This window comes from Musa acuminata, chromosome BXJ1-4 (assembly GCF_036884655.1).
Source record: "Musa acuminata AAA Group cultivar baxijiao chromosome BXJ1-4, Cavendish_Baxijiao_AAA, whole genome shotgun sequence".
NCBI lineage: Eukaryota > Viridiplantae > Streptophyta > Magnoliopsida > Zingiberales > Musaceae > Musa > Musa acuminata.
The window spans coordinates 40,094,947-40,108,652 of NC_088330.1; the positions used below are offsets into that span (position 1 = coordinate 40,094,947).

Genomic DNA, 13,706 nt, shown 5'->3' on the forward strand with positions numbered 1-13,706 from the left:
AATATGATTTACTGAGGGAGACAAATCAAGGTAAAAGAAAAGTCAAACTGTTCTTCCCAGAAAGATCACCTTTCAGTAAATATTGACACTGAACAAAAAGTCAACTGTTCTTTCCAGGAAGATCATCATTCAATAAATATTTGCCGCTACATACGATACGATCATAGGATGATTAAGACCAAAGTACTAAATTTAGATAGACACACACCACCGTAAATATTTAATAACAAAATAATAATTATGTTTCAGTGGAGAGAACACAGTAAGACGAGAAGATCGTCTCCTTGAAAGAGTCAAAATAGAGGTATAGCCACAAAATATTGGTGTCCCTGGTAGTCCACCAGCAAAGCCAAAATACTGATAAAGTTGACGCATCCATTCGGGCCAATAACATCATACTAATCTACCTGCATTTTACTGCCATAATGAAGTAAAGCATATAATTGTTAGTCTTCAACAGCTGATAACAAATCAAAAAAGTGCAACCAAACAGCACAAGTTGATAAAATTCACGACAAGATTTAAAATTTAAACTTCAATATGATGATAGTTTTATTCAACTGGAGAACATCCTAGCAGTATACATTAAGTTTTTATCTATCTACTTGCACTAGTCAAGAAATTACTAGTTCATATTAGCATATTAGAGTAGCTTAAAACTATCATAATCTTAATTTTTATTCTGTGAAGCTACTTGAGTCACTTTCTATAGCATCATTACAAACAACATTGGTATAATTCAGCTTCTAGGTATATAAATTTGACTCATTGTTTGATTAAAAAAGATCATTTATTATGTCTATTGCAATGAGCTGCAACATTAGTATGACCGACACACTGAAATACATACTGCTGCCTACGATCATCAAAAAAATTATAACATGAATGCCCGTGAAAAACAATTTTATTTGATGTACAATAGCTAAGGAACCACAAGATTATTTTGGCATTATAGACAAATTTAGTTAAACATGACAACATACGAAGTTAAGAAACCAAATGCAGAAGAAAATGTTTATTTGAAACAAAATGATGTGTCAACATAATCATATTAAAGATGCTAACCTTATGACCAAGTAGACCAGCAAAAATTTTGAACAGCTTCCAGATCGTTGGCGTATCCAAGTTCCTGGAACAAGAAAGTTACACTTACGAAAAAAGTTTTACATTTATAAGCGATCAGAAAGGAATAGAGAAATGAAACAGAATGGGAAAAAAGAAATACTGTGGTAAATTTAAAAGTATGATAAACAGCATTAGAACAACAGTGAAGGAGTTTTTCATACAAAGAAGTATACAAGTATGGTGTAGTGTTGCTGTCCAAGTAGTATTAATCTTCTGTATTAGAACTAAATCATATTTTTTTATGAAAAATCAGACACAGTATTATTGTGATTACATAAAAAATGTTCAGAAAAACATGTTCAAACAAAAACAAAAATACTATCTACAAATATGACAGCATATTTCTGTTCATTCATCATGACAGCAAAAAAAAAAAAGAAGTTAATCAAACAGAATGCTAAATGTCTAAAACCCTGTTTCTGAAACTGAAGTATCAATTTTCTGATAACTGACCAAGTGCTTCATGCATGGATCGGAAGAAACAGAAAGAGCAAAATAACAAATTCAACTGAGATTAAGGTAGTAGAACACGGTCAAGCAAAAGCTTTAAACTGGTAATTTAGCATATACATTTAAAGTCATTTAAAGAAAACATTTAAGTATCTAACCCAATTTCTGAAACTGAAGTATCAAACATCTGACGTTGACCAAGTTCTTCATCACTAGATTCACTAGATCTGTATTAAACAAAAGTCACAGTAAAAGAGTTAGCAATCAAAATTAACATAAAAAGTAATTTAATGTTAGAAGTATAAGAACTCACATGTACTCCAAACCCCCAGTATCCTTTTCTAGCAGATCAACTTCAGAAGCTTTGTGGATTTCTGAATCTTCAAATTTACTGTATCATGAGAGAATGACTCAGGACAGATTTGGATGACAACTGCTAGATTAATATTGAAAACAAAAAAAGGAACAAGTATTATGAACCAAAGAACACTAGTTTTCATCTCTGTATCGTGTACTGGAATGTAGCAATTGAATTAGACACATATAAATTTAGCTAGTTGCTATACATTTGAAGAGTCTGAAACACTATCGTTATGATGATTGGGATGCACCAAATTGCAAGAGAAAACCCTTTTATCTTTGCATGTCATTATATAAGAAGTAGCTGAGCCTTGTGCTTGTTCACGAGTCTTTGGAGCCTCATATTATACATTGCCAATACATGAACTAAATGCACAATAAAATACAATATATTATATGTAAAATGAGAAATATAGCATCGATAACTTGGACAACAACATGCAAGATCAAAATTTTAAAGCATTATAAAAACTATAAAATGAAAGACCCCAAGTATTTAGGATGGATCCTCACGTCGTCGTTAAACCTGCAATATTCACATTCCTTCCAAGATTAACTGAACCTAAAGAGTTCTCTCCAGGTAAATTTCTGCCAGAACTAACAGGCCTATACACGACCTTCAAACTTTCATTATTCCTCCGAGGTTCCTGCTTTCTGCAATTTCACACAAAAATGAAGAAAGATTATCATATTATTATTGTTTCATGACATAGAACAAATGAAGATAATAAATGTTAGTTGAAAATGTAAAAACAATAATTTGAGGTTCAAAAACTGCTTAATAGTCCTTGCTAACATGCACACATATATTAATTTAGGTAAACTTCTGCGAGAACAGAAAATTCATTAATAGTACCATACCAGAGATAAAATATATACAAAATTACCAAATTAATATGTCAAACTTATTATGCATAAATTCAGCCACAGCAAGAAAATTGGTTTATTCTTCAGTCAGTTAAAATAATATCTCCAAGTTATTACCAGAAACATACTCCAGCTAAAACCAATATGAAAAGTTTAACCAACAAAATTTCGGGATAGTGAATCACTTACTCTCTACTTTATGATCTATCTACTCAAACCTATATGTGGACATTAGGAGGGGATATATATTGAGCTCTCAGATGTGGCATTCCATGCAATGCTACACAGTCATAAAAAATATTAAGGAATATCTCTTCAATATTTTTCATTCCCTGCTTCTGATTTAATGCAAAGGTTCAGGTCTGAATTGAACATCACAAAAACCTCAATCTTTTTTCACACATTTCTCAACTATCATAGCAGAAGGCAATCGGAATTTTTGTTTACCAATTTAAATGTTAATTTATATAAATTAATAATACTTGCAATCACTACTCAAAGATGCAATGTGCAACAACAATGTGTAAACGAAGTATGGCAATTCACAATATACTGGTCAAAGAAGCACTACGGTTAATATGTAACAGAAACGAAGGGAATGCTCTAGTGGAGCCAGAAAGTGTTTTAGTGACAACTTATAAGATGAGAAATGACACCTGATGAAAACAAACCTTAAATAAGCCACAGAATCATCATTGTGTTTGACTGAATTATGTGAAGTTGCCAACCCCTTCCCTTTGGAGGCCTGAGGTTTACTTGATGATGCTGGAAGAGAGTTTGAAGTTCCTGTAACTTTGTCATTCTTGAAGAATGCAGAAGCAAATACATGGCCATCAGTAAAATATTGTATGATGAAAAATTGAACAATGAATCATTTACATGTCTGGAACACTAGATAGCTAAATCATAACCTAATGCAAAAGTATCAATGCATCCTCAGGATTATGATAATCTAAAAACATGGGCATCAGTACATTTATGAAGTGATTGAACTGATGATATTTCCATGTTCTCAATAAGCTAGAAACATACGCACTCAATTTAAGGAGATGTGACTAAACTATCCGCGAGACCTGATAGCAGCAGTACATTCATAAATTATTAAAAACACAGTAATAGTTTCCTTGATCACTGTTCATCCATTGATGTTGATCATCAAATACAAGGTTCCAAAGAGCATGAAACCAAGACAATGTTGGGGCAAATCTATATGAAGCTTCATCTGTTTGTGCAACAATGGGAACCATTTTCTTTGGAATAAGATGAAATGATTTGCGCATGAACTTAACGTGTAATCACGATATGGCAGATGTTAAGAAAAAACCATCTCTGAGTGAACCATTTTCTTTGAAATAAGATGAAATGATTTGCACATGAAGTTATCATGTAAACAGGATATGACAGATATGCTAAGAAGAAAACATCTGAGTTTCTCCGTTCTCAGGGTTACCTGAAGGTACTGAGTTTCACAGGTAGCTAATTAGAACAACATCTACCAAACATACAATTAGAAAATCAATTTTATAACATTTTTAACGTGGAAAACATTGGAAAATGATGTATTCTGATTAATTCAGTATGATACCAACTATGGGATAAGAAAATTGAATTTCTGATGAAGTTTAAACTACAGAAGATCTAGATTCCATTTTAGCAACTCTCTGAAGCTCTTGATTTTGATAGTATTTGCAGTAAGGATAGCACCTTTGTAGATTTTCTGCTAATGTATAAGCCATCCATGTTAAGCGAATCGACGCTCCATGGATCAGAGTCAGATCTAAAGATTGCAGAAGCAATATCTTTATCCTCTATTGCGTTAAAAAAGCATTGGCGAGACTTTGCATCAAACACTAATTTTGCCCAAATTGATCCACTGCTAATTAAGGTTGGTCCATTGCCCACAACCCAAAGGCAATGTCTGCACGTCAAAACAATCCAGAACTCAAAAGGGAAACAAACAATTAACACCACTGAAACAGCATTGAGGTACCTTGCTCGAGTCAAAGCAACATTGGCACGATTAAGATTGGAAAGGAATCCAACAGAACCATCAGCATTGGACCTCACAGTGCAAAGTATAATAACATCCTCCTCGCTGCCTTGAAAACCATCAACAGAATTAACTTTAACCGACATGAATGAATTCGACTGATACATTTTCCCTAACTTTCCTCGAATTGCAAGAACTTGAGCAGTGTATGGACATATAATGCCAACACTAAGCTCTTTCTGTGTTCTGGAACTTGCTGCAGGTAGAAGTAGTAATCACCATTAGAAATATGAAAATAATTAAAAAACACTAGTCACTGTGGATCAAGAAATTCAAAAAATTAGAGATCATTCTATTTTAGCAACCATAATTTCTTGGAACAGAGAAATAGCTTGAGAAAAAGACAGGAAAGGAGGACTGTCATAGTCTCAAAGGCTTGACTTTCTGGAGCTTTCATACATTATGTATAAAATTTACTATTATGTGTCATGAAAAACATAGTAAATGAAGCTGGAGATCAACTAAAAACATTAGCACAAGATCAGCCACCAATGACAGAAGCATGAGTAAATTGATGGAAACTAGAAATATTTCAACAAGTTTATGGGCCAGAACTTTTTAATAAAAAATTCGAAGAAAAAAAAACTCATAAGTGAAGATGAACTTATGAATGCTACAATAGTCACCTTTATGAAGATTTCTCAATATTTGCAAGATAACAACTATTTCAACCTCATTTTTTCTGCTTCGTCCAAGACTATCAAAGCTCTCCATTCCATGGTCGATGTTTATAAATGAATAAGGACCATACATAGGGCCTGGAAGATATTTTCGTTCATGATTCTTTCCAATGACATTTGGTGCATCCATAATTTTTTTGTCATAGAAATTGGTATTTGGAAACAAACTTATCTGAGGGTGCATCCTGTACTGCATGTTTAGCAGGTGTTTCTTATGCCCTAATGAACTCAACCTTTCAAATAGACTCCTTCCAAACAGTGAATTTTCAGCAGCCTGAGAAAAGAAACAAAAACAAAGAAACATTTAAAAATTTTGCTTTGCGAGGAAACATGATAGTTAATAGGCAGTGTAGTAAAAGTAAATCCTTTTGGATAGACTGGTTTTATGTAGAACTAAATACTTGCAGCCAAATTATTTAGAGTGAAACTGGTTTTATGTGGAATTGCAGAAACAGGAGCTCCAATATTGTCACAGATTGAAACATGTAAATAACAACAATGATAAGATCATAAGAACTTGGACCTTGCTTCGAACCATAGCAGGCAACTGGCACTCATCACCAATAAGAACCGCATGGTTTAACCATAATATTTGCAAAGGTATTAATGATTCACATTCCTTCAACTGTGCAGCTTCATCAATGACTACCATCTCAAATGGTTTCTTGGTCTCTAATTTGTTTAATCCGGCTGAAGTCGATGCAGTACACAAAATGATGTTAGCATTTTGCAAACAAAAACTCTTGATGGCACCTTTGCTAGAGATTGGAGGAAGTTGTTTCAGTGACCTCTCAAGAGCTCTTAAGATTTTGCAACAAGAGGCTCTAGTTCTGAGAATCATGAACGACGTGGCTCCTCCGAAATTTAACATTTCTCCTGAGGAAGATACTTCCACCTTTTCTACACGGGATTGAAATATTTCCTTCAGTTTACTGCCGGCGTCTACCTTGAAGAGAAGGTTCTCAAATTCCTTAAGTAAATCAAAAAGAATTAAAATGTCTTTGCAGTTACTTTCTGACAATGCTTCTCTAGGTATATGCAGATACAACATCTCGAAACAACTACAGATTTGCTTTGAAAGGACCCTGAAATTTCTCCTAGCAAATGATAGAAAAGCCTCTTCGTCATCGCCCAATTCATCATCTGAAAACATTTTATCCTCATAACCATCCTGTTTTTCTTTTGAAATGTCTTTGTTACACTCACTGACTTTTCTGTCATGTAAAAACTTTTGGTGTAGAGAAACACCGTCTTCAAAAAACTCAAGCATTGAACTCAGGCAATGCTTCCATCCAGTTTTCAGTGCAAAGGATTCTTGGATCTTTTTTACTCGGAAATCCAGGAACACATTCTTCAGGTCATCACTGATTCTCATCCTTTCTTCATTGCCAAACAACACCACATCTCCCAAGCGACAACGACTGTTGCCAGAAAATTGCTTCACCAATTTCAACAACCGTAAAGCAACTTCTTTGACTGCAGTATTCGTAGGTGCACATATTAACGTCCTGCATCTCAGTAGATCCAGAAGCCAAACCAAGCCACTGATTGTTTTCGTCTTTCCAGTACCAGGGGGTCCCCAAATAAGGTTTATTGATTTATTGTTGCCGCGTTGTCGTGCAGATATGCAACTCAATATTGCATCAGTCTGAGACTCATTAAGATTTAATTTGGATAAACACCAGCCGAAGTCAATGCCTTGGATTCTTCGAACAACATTGGACAGTGAGTCTCTACAATCTTCTGCATCCTGTCACAAATAAATAAAAACAGATACCAAATGGACTCAATAGTAACCAAAATTGAACATATATTTGCAGTGTCAGCATACCTTTGGATCAACTTGCAACACCTTAAGAACGAGACTTAAATTTCCCTTAGCAGCCAGCCCAACGTCGATTGCCCTCCAAATTCGATTGTATGTTATTGCGTTTACCAGGTAAAATGCAAACAGGTTACTTCTCTGTTTGTTGTTGTCGCTGCTGTTATACTTCGCTTCATCAATTTCCTCTGAAGCTCTGATTACATAAGTATTGGGTGGCAAATCATCAAATTCATCCTTAAAAACCGAAACAAGGCGATAAGATTGCCCACTCTTTGTCAGATCAGAAACATCTGAAGGTTTAAATTCTGACAGAACAAGAATGTCTCCTTTGTGGGGACTATAAATAGCATTGCTTCCAGCTGATGCAGTGTGAAATGGTGGTGCAATTAAAATGGAATAGATGTGCGCCTTCCGCTTTGTGCACCGGAGGTGTTCTATTTTGACGAAAGATGCTTGAGATATAGATTCCAAGCTGGAGCACACTTCAGCGCGCACTTCTTCCATCAATGGATAAGTAAATGAACTGAAATAACTTTCGGTGGTATCAAAAGTCTTTGGTATCATCTCCACCTGAAGATGCATACAATATAAAAACTAGGCAAGTGATTTCTAACAAATTTGAGTTCTTTGTCAGGCTCATTCAAGAGTATTCATTAAAGGTAAAGCCACATTCACTGACTATGGTAGATAACTTTGCATAAACCATTATACAACCGTTGCATTATACTATACGACATGCTGATGAAGCAATTGGTATAGTTTGATGAATCACAAAAGCAACAAGATTGCTTTTCTTTCTCTTTCCCTTCTGTTTCTATAATTGTTAATTGTATACGGTGCTTATAGCACAATCAACAGAGCAAAAAAGAACAATCAGCAACCAACAGAGCTCAAACAGAGAGCGACCGAGAACATCTTATGAGATCTTCTTTTTACATCTTCTGAGATCTTAACCTGATACATTGCATAATATTAGCAGCTTACAAACTCTTTTACTTTCATATTCCCAATAAAATGTCATATTTATACCTATACCATACATTTAATGGATCGTAAGCAAGTAATCTTACAATGGAGGTATTGCATTTTTTGAAGATATTGTTGATACCTTCGATCATTACAACGCTTTTTTGCCTGCGAATTACACTTTAATGTTGATACCTTCAAACAATAAATCTTTCTGTAGAGAAAGAACTTTGAACAGAGCGTTCAAACATAAAACACAACGAACATAAACCATTTCAGCCATCGCAATCCCATGGTGTGAAGGCAATCAGCGACAGGGGAAAGATGAAAGAAACAGAGGGAAGTCAAGATGAATATAACGAGCATGTGATAGGACTAAGTAACGCAACAAAGAAGCCCGGAAGTGGTCTTTCGACTGCAGTAATCTAAAAGTCGATCATGAGAGATAATAATGAAGCAACAGAACACATCATATCCAGCAGCAGCTGCAGCAGATTACAAGGAGAGAGCATGACGTAGAACCTTATTCTTGAAGAGATCGTTGTTGAGGACATCAGCAATAGACCATGAGAAGATAAGCTGATCCATATTCCAAACACTGAGTTATCTTTCTTCCCCGTTCCTTCGTTATTCGCCATTGCCGCTCTTCACCAACTTAAAACAGCTTTGCGTTCTACCCGTTCGTACGATTTCTTTCCTGCTCCTCCACTGAGAGACTGCCAAGTGTTCTCGTCAGTGGAAATTCCCTATTATTCAGTATTGACGATTGACTTGCTTTGCCGACTCGAGGAATCGATTCGAGATCTGAATTATTGGAGGTGACGACGAAAAGGAGCTCGCTTTAGGCTTTTCGACTACATTAAGCAAAGCATATTCTTGTGGAAAAAGAGCGCGGAACACGCGTTCGTCGTTGCGTGGGATTGGAAGAGGGGTTCAGCTTCTTCTCCTGCACGAAAAGCTTAGATGCTGCCGTAATGACTCCATGCGTGCATGCGGGATGCCAGGAGGAGACGAAACGTCGAGCTCGTCCGAGGCCGAGGAGGCAGCATGCACAGGAAGTTGTGTGCTTGGAAGTCTCGCCAGATCTCAAATCTGACACAGAAGAATTAGTAACTTTGTCATGCAGACTCGTTGAACTCTACGACTGGTCTTTGTGTTTTTGATCTGTACATCGCTATCTTTGCGATTCACTTCTTTGATGCATGGCTCGTGGGATTGTACAACAGTAAGTCCCAGATGATGATGACGACGACGACGGGTTGATTGACTGGTCCCAGATAGATAATATATAATCGGCTAATATTTGTCCTTCCCTACAAAGAAATGCTGTAAGAAATGCCTCGAAAAATACAAATTAAACGTAAAAGGTGAGTAGCTAATAGTTCATTCGGAGTAAATGAGTGCTTCGATGATCATGGAACATGAGCACAGCAGGAAGTAATTAGCTTGACAAAGCAATTAATTATCAAGTCTCCAAAGTAGTCAACTATCTTACCATACATATTATCAAGATTTGAGCCATATATATATATATATTATATTTTCTTGTACATTGTTGACATTTGCACACTTTGGATTGATTGATCGTCCATAAAGTCATGTTTCACTGTTCATCATTGACACCACACTCTATTTTTCTTGGGGATTTTTTTTACATATCTATCCTCGTTAAAATCTCAAAATAATATATTTGGACACAATTCATCGTGTCTATATCAATAGAGAATGAGCACAGAATCCATGCGAAGAAACACTATGACGTGAAGTGGACTAAGAGAAAGATGCGCAAACAACTCTGTTGGTAAATCCAACCATGGTGAAAGCTGTTAGAGCTAGCCCCAGGATATTTACCAAAGGGTAATTTTGACAACACAACAAAGACAATAAAGCGGAAAGAATAAAGCGACAAGAACAAACAAAACACAAGAACACCAGATATACGTGGTTCGGTCAAATGACTTTGACCTACATCCACGGAAGAAAGAGGAGCAAACTACTATTATAAAAGAGGGACACTTACAAATGCCTTAGGAAATGTTCCTAGGCCATAAAACACCTTCAGCTTCCTAAACAAGAAGACTTCAAACCATAAGCAGGTTTTCTTGTGATGCCTGCTGTACTTCTTGTGGTGTCTGTGGTACTTCTCGTGGTGTATCTAACATCAAAGCTCATGCCCTTATTTATAGTTCCAAGACGAGACAACAAGTCTGATTTTCCCGATGTGGGACTATGGGACTTGCCAAACTAACAAATCTCCACCTTGGCATGTCCCAACAAAACTTGCTCCACCTTCTTCACAAAAACCCCAACGGACAATCACCAACAATGAACACCAACCAAGTCCAAGCACTGCTTGAACTTGTAAACCGGAACATGCTTCGTAAGCATATCAACTGGATTGTCCTTCGTATAAATTTTCTGAACAAGGACCTTTCCCTCAGCAATCAACCACTTAGCGGAATTATCAAAAGAAACTGCATCTGAATAGGAAGTAGGCTCACCAACTTCACTTGTCTCTTTTGCAACAGACAAAGCATATGCAACCAAATTTGCATATCTTTGTGGTGGTCGAATATCTCTCCGTGGTCTATCCTTGGCTATGGAATATTGCTCTTCCTCTGGATCATCTGCGTCAGTAGACTCGGGACCACCTACTGGCATTCTTTGAGTAGAAGAGTTCGACTTAAAAGAATCTGAACTACCAATCTCAAGCTCCACCTGCTTCTGCGTACTATCATTTGTACAACTAGTAGATTCCTCTTTAGAAGATAGCATAGATAATTCATCAAAAGTAACATCTCTACTGATTATAAATTTTGGGGATTTGGGATCAGGACACCATAATCTGTATCCTTTCACCCCAGAAGTATACCCAAGGAAAATGCACTTTTTAGCCCGAGGCTCTAATTTTCCTTCATTTACATGCATGTATGCTGGGCACCCAAAAATTTTAAAATCAGAATAATCAGCATGAGTACCTGACCAAACTTCCTCTGGAGTTTTAAAGTTAAGTGCTGCAGAAGGAGCGCGGTTGACAACGTAACAGGCCATATTAATCGCCTCTGCCCAAAAGTCTTTTGTCAACCCTGCATTTGAGATCATACACCTCGCTCTCTCCAAGAGTGTTCTATTCATACGTTCAGCCACACCATTTTGCTGAGGTGTCATCCTAACAGTGCGATGCCGAACGATTCCTTCATTTTTGCAGAATTCTTCAAAGTCACCTTCACAAAATTCCATGCCATTATCTGTTCGAAGCCGCTTAATCTGTTTACATATTTGCTTCTCAATCAAAGCCTTCCATTGTTTAAAGGTTAGAAAAACATCATTTTTATGCTTCAGAAAATAAACCCAAACTTTCCTGGAATAATCATCAATGAAAGTCAACATATACCTGGCACCACCCTTAGACTGAACTTGAGCTGGACCCCAAAGGTCTGAATGAATATAGTCAAGAGTACCTTTCGTTTTGTGAACTGCCGGAGAATTGAAGCTGACTCTTTTCTGCTTTCCAAAAATGCAGTGTTCACAAAAGTCAAGTGGCCCAGTACTCTGTCCGCAAAGTAGACCCCTTTTGCTCAATATGCTCAAACCTTTCTCGCTCATATGACCCAAACGCATATGCCATAATTTGGTGATGTCAGAATCAGACAATGATGATGACGAAACTGCAACTGAACCTGTGACAGTAGTTCCCTGCAGAATATACAAGCTACCAGACCTACAAGCTTTCATAACAATAAGGGCACTTCTAGAAACTTTCATAACTCCACCTTCAGCTGTGTATTTACACCCAAGGGCCTCTAAGGTGCCTAAAGAGATGAGATTCTTTTTCAAATCAGGAACATGTCTAACATTAGTGAGCGTCCTCACAATACCATCATGCATTTTAATTCGGATTGTTCCTCTACCAACAACATCACATGCGGCATTATTGCCCATCAAAACAATTCCACCATTACAAGATTCATATGTGGAAAACAAATCCCTATTGGGACACATGTGATAAGAACAACCTGAATCTAAAATCCATTCATTTTTAGACTTTGTCCTGTCATCAATAGCAAAGAAAATATTTCCAAAATTCTCATCAGATGCTACACTAGCTTCAGCGGATTCAATAGTTTTCTCAACAAATTTTTCCTTTTGCTTTAATTTATTTTTCAATTTAAAGCAATCAGATTTAATGTGCCCCATTTTATGACAATATCTGCATTCCAAATTTCTATGTCTGGATTTAGATCTAGATTTAGATCTACTACTGTCAAATTCTCTTTTATCCATTCTCCCCCTAACAACCAGACCCTCAGCCTGATTCTCTCTACTTTCCCCAGTGATATTCTTGTCTATCTGCTCCTTAGATTTCAATGCAGATTTAATTTCTTGATACAAAACTGTTTCTTTTCCATAAATCAAAGTATCACGGAAATGCTTAAAAGATTGGGGAAGAGAACACAAGAGTAACAAAGCCTTATCCTCATCATCCATTTTTGCATCTATATTCTCCAAATCCATAACCAAAGAATCAAACTTATCAAGATGCGAGAGTATAGATGTACCTTCAATCATCCGAAGCATATATAGTCTCTGCTTCAAGTAGAGACGATTCTCCACTGTCCTCTTCATGTACAAGGCTTTAAGTTTGTCCCACATGCTCTTAGCCGTAGTCTCCGTAGCTACCTCCCGTAAAACCTCGTCAGAGAGGTTTAGAATGATGCTGGATCGGGCCTTCTTATCCATACCCGCAAGATCTTCCTTTGACGTACCATCTGGAATGTTCTCAGCACCCTGAAGTGCCAAATCAACTCCGTCTTGAACCAGAATGGCCTCCATCTTGAGTTGTCACATGCCGAAGTTGACATTTCTGTCGAATTTCTCGACAACGATCTTTGATATTGTCATTGTTGCCAAAAGATCCCAGAACCAGGCTCTGATACCAGTTTGTTAGAGCTAGCCCCAGGATATTTACCAAAGGGTAATTTTGACAACACAACAAAGACAATAAAGCGGAAAGAATAAAGCGACAAGAACAAACAAAACACAAGAACACCAGATATACGTGGTTCGGTCAAATGACTTTGACCTACATCCACGGAAGAAAGAGGAGCAAACTACTATTATAAAAGAGGGACACTTACAAATGCCTTAGGAAATGTTCCTAGGCCATAAAACACCTTCAGCTTCCTAAACAAGAAGACTTCAAACCATAAGCAGGTTTTCTTGTGATGCCTGCTGTACTTCTTGTGGTGTCTGTGATACTTCTCGTGGTGTATCTAACATCAAAGCTCATGCCCTTATTTATAGTTCCAAGACGAGACAACAAGTCTGATTTTCCCGATGTGGGACTATGGGACTTGCCAAACTAACAAAAGCTCATGTAGAG

The 13,706-nt window shown here is 36.8% G+C and overlaps 1 protein-coding gene across 2 annotated transcripts; it reads right to left on the minus strand.

Annotated features, from left to right (window-relative positions):
* Positions 1-95: 95 nt before the first annotated feature.
* LOC135668363 (uncharacterized) lies at positions 96-9,063 on the minus strand. 2 transcript variants are annotated; one of them, XM_065178476.1, is made up of 12 exons: positions 8,846-9,047; positions 7,364-7,927; positions 6,056-7,282; positions 5,479-5,806; positions 4,793-5,048; positions 4,507-4,720; positions 3,474-3,604; positions 2,449-2,589; positions 1,889-1,966; positions 1,734-1,802; positions 1,066-1,129; positions 96-417 (listed from the first exon to the last, which is right to left on the minus strand). In XM_065178476.1, exons 1-12 carry the CDS (start codon positions 8,909-8,911, stop codon positions 415-417), a joined length of 3,141 nt encoding a protein of 1,046 aa, XP_065034548.1. In that variant the 5' UTR covers positions 8,912-9,047; the 3' UTR covers positions 96-414. The 2 variants fall into 2 exon arrangements, with proteins under 2 accessions (XP_065034548.1, XP_065034549.1); XM_065178477.1 differs by lacking the exons at positions 96-417; positions 1,066-1,129; positions 1,734-1,802; positions 1,889-1,966; positions 4,507-4,720 and having other exon boundaries at positions 2,451-2,589; positions 8,846-9,063.
* Between the last annotated feature and the right edge of the window lie 4,643 nt (positions 9,064-13,706).

Excerpts from the sequence above, each read along its gene's own strand:
- LOC135668363 (XM_065178476.1), bottom strand. The coding sequence starts at position 8,911 with ATGGATCAGCTTATCTTCTCATGGTCTATTGCTGATGTCCTCAACAAC. Across the intron at positions 5,807-6,055 it reads CTGCTATGGTTCGAAGCAAG|GCTGCTGAAAATTCACTGTT; the intron begins GTCCAAGTTCTT and ends TTCTTTTCTCAG. Across the intron at positions 1,803-1,888 it reads ACTGGGGGTTTGGAGTACAT|ATCTAGTGAATCTAGTGATG; the intron begins GTGAGTTCTTAT and ends TGTTTAATACAG.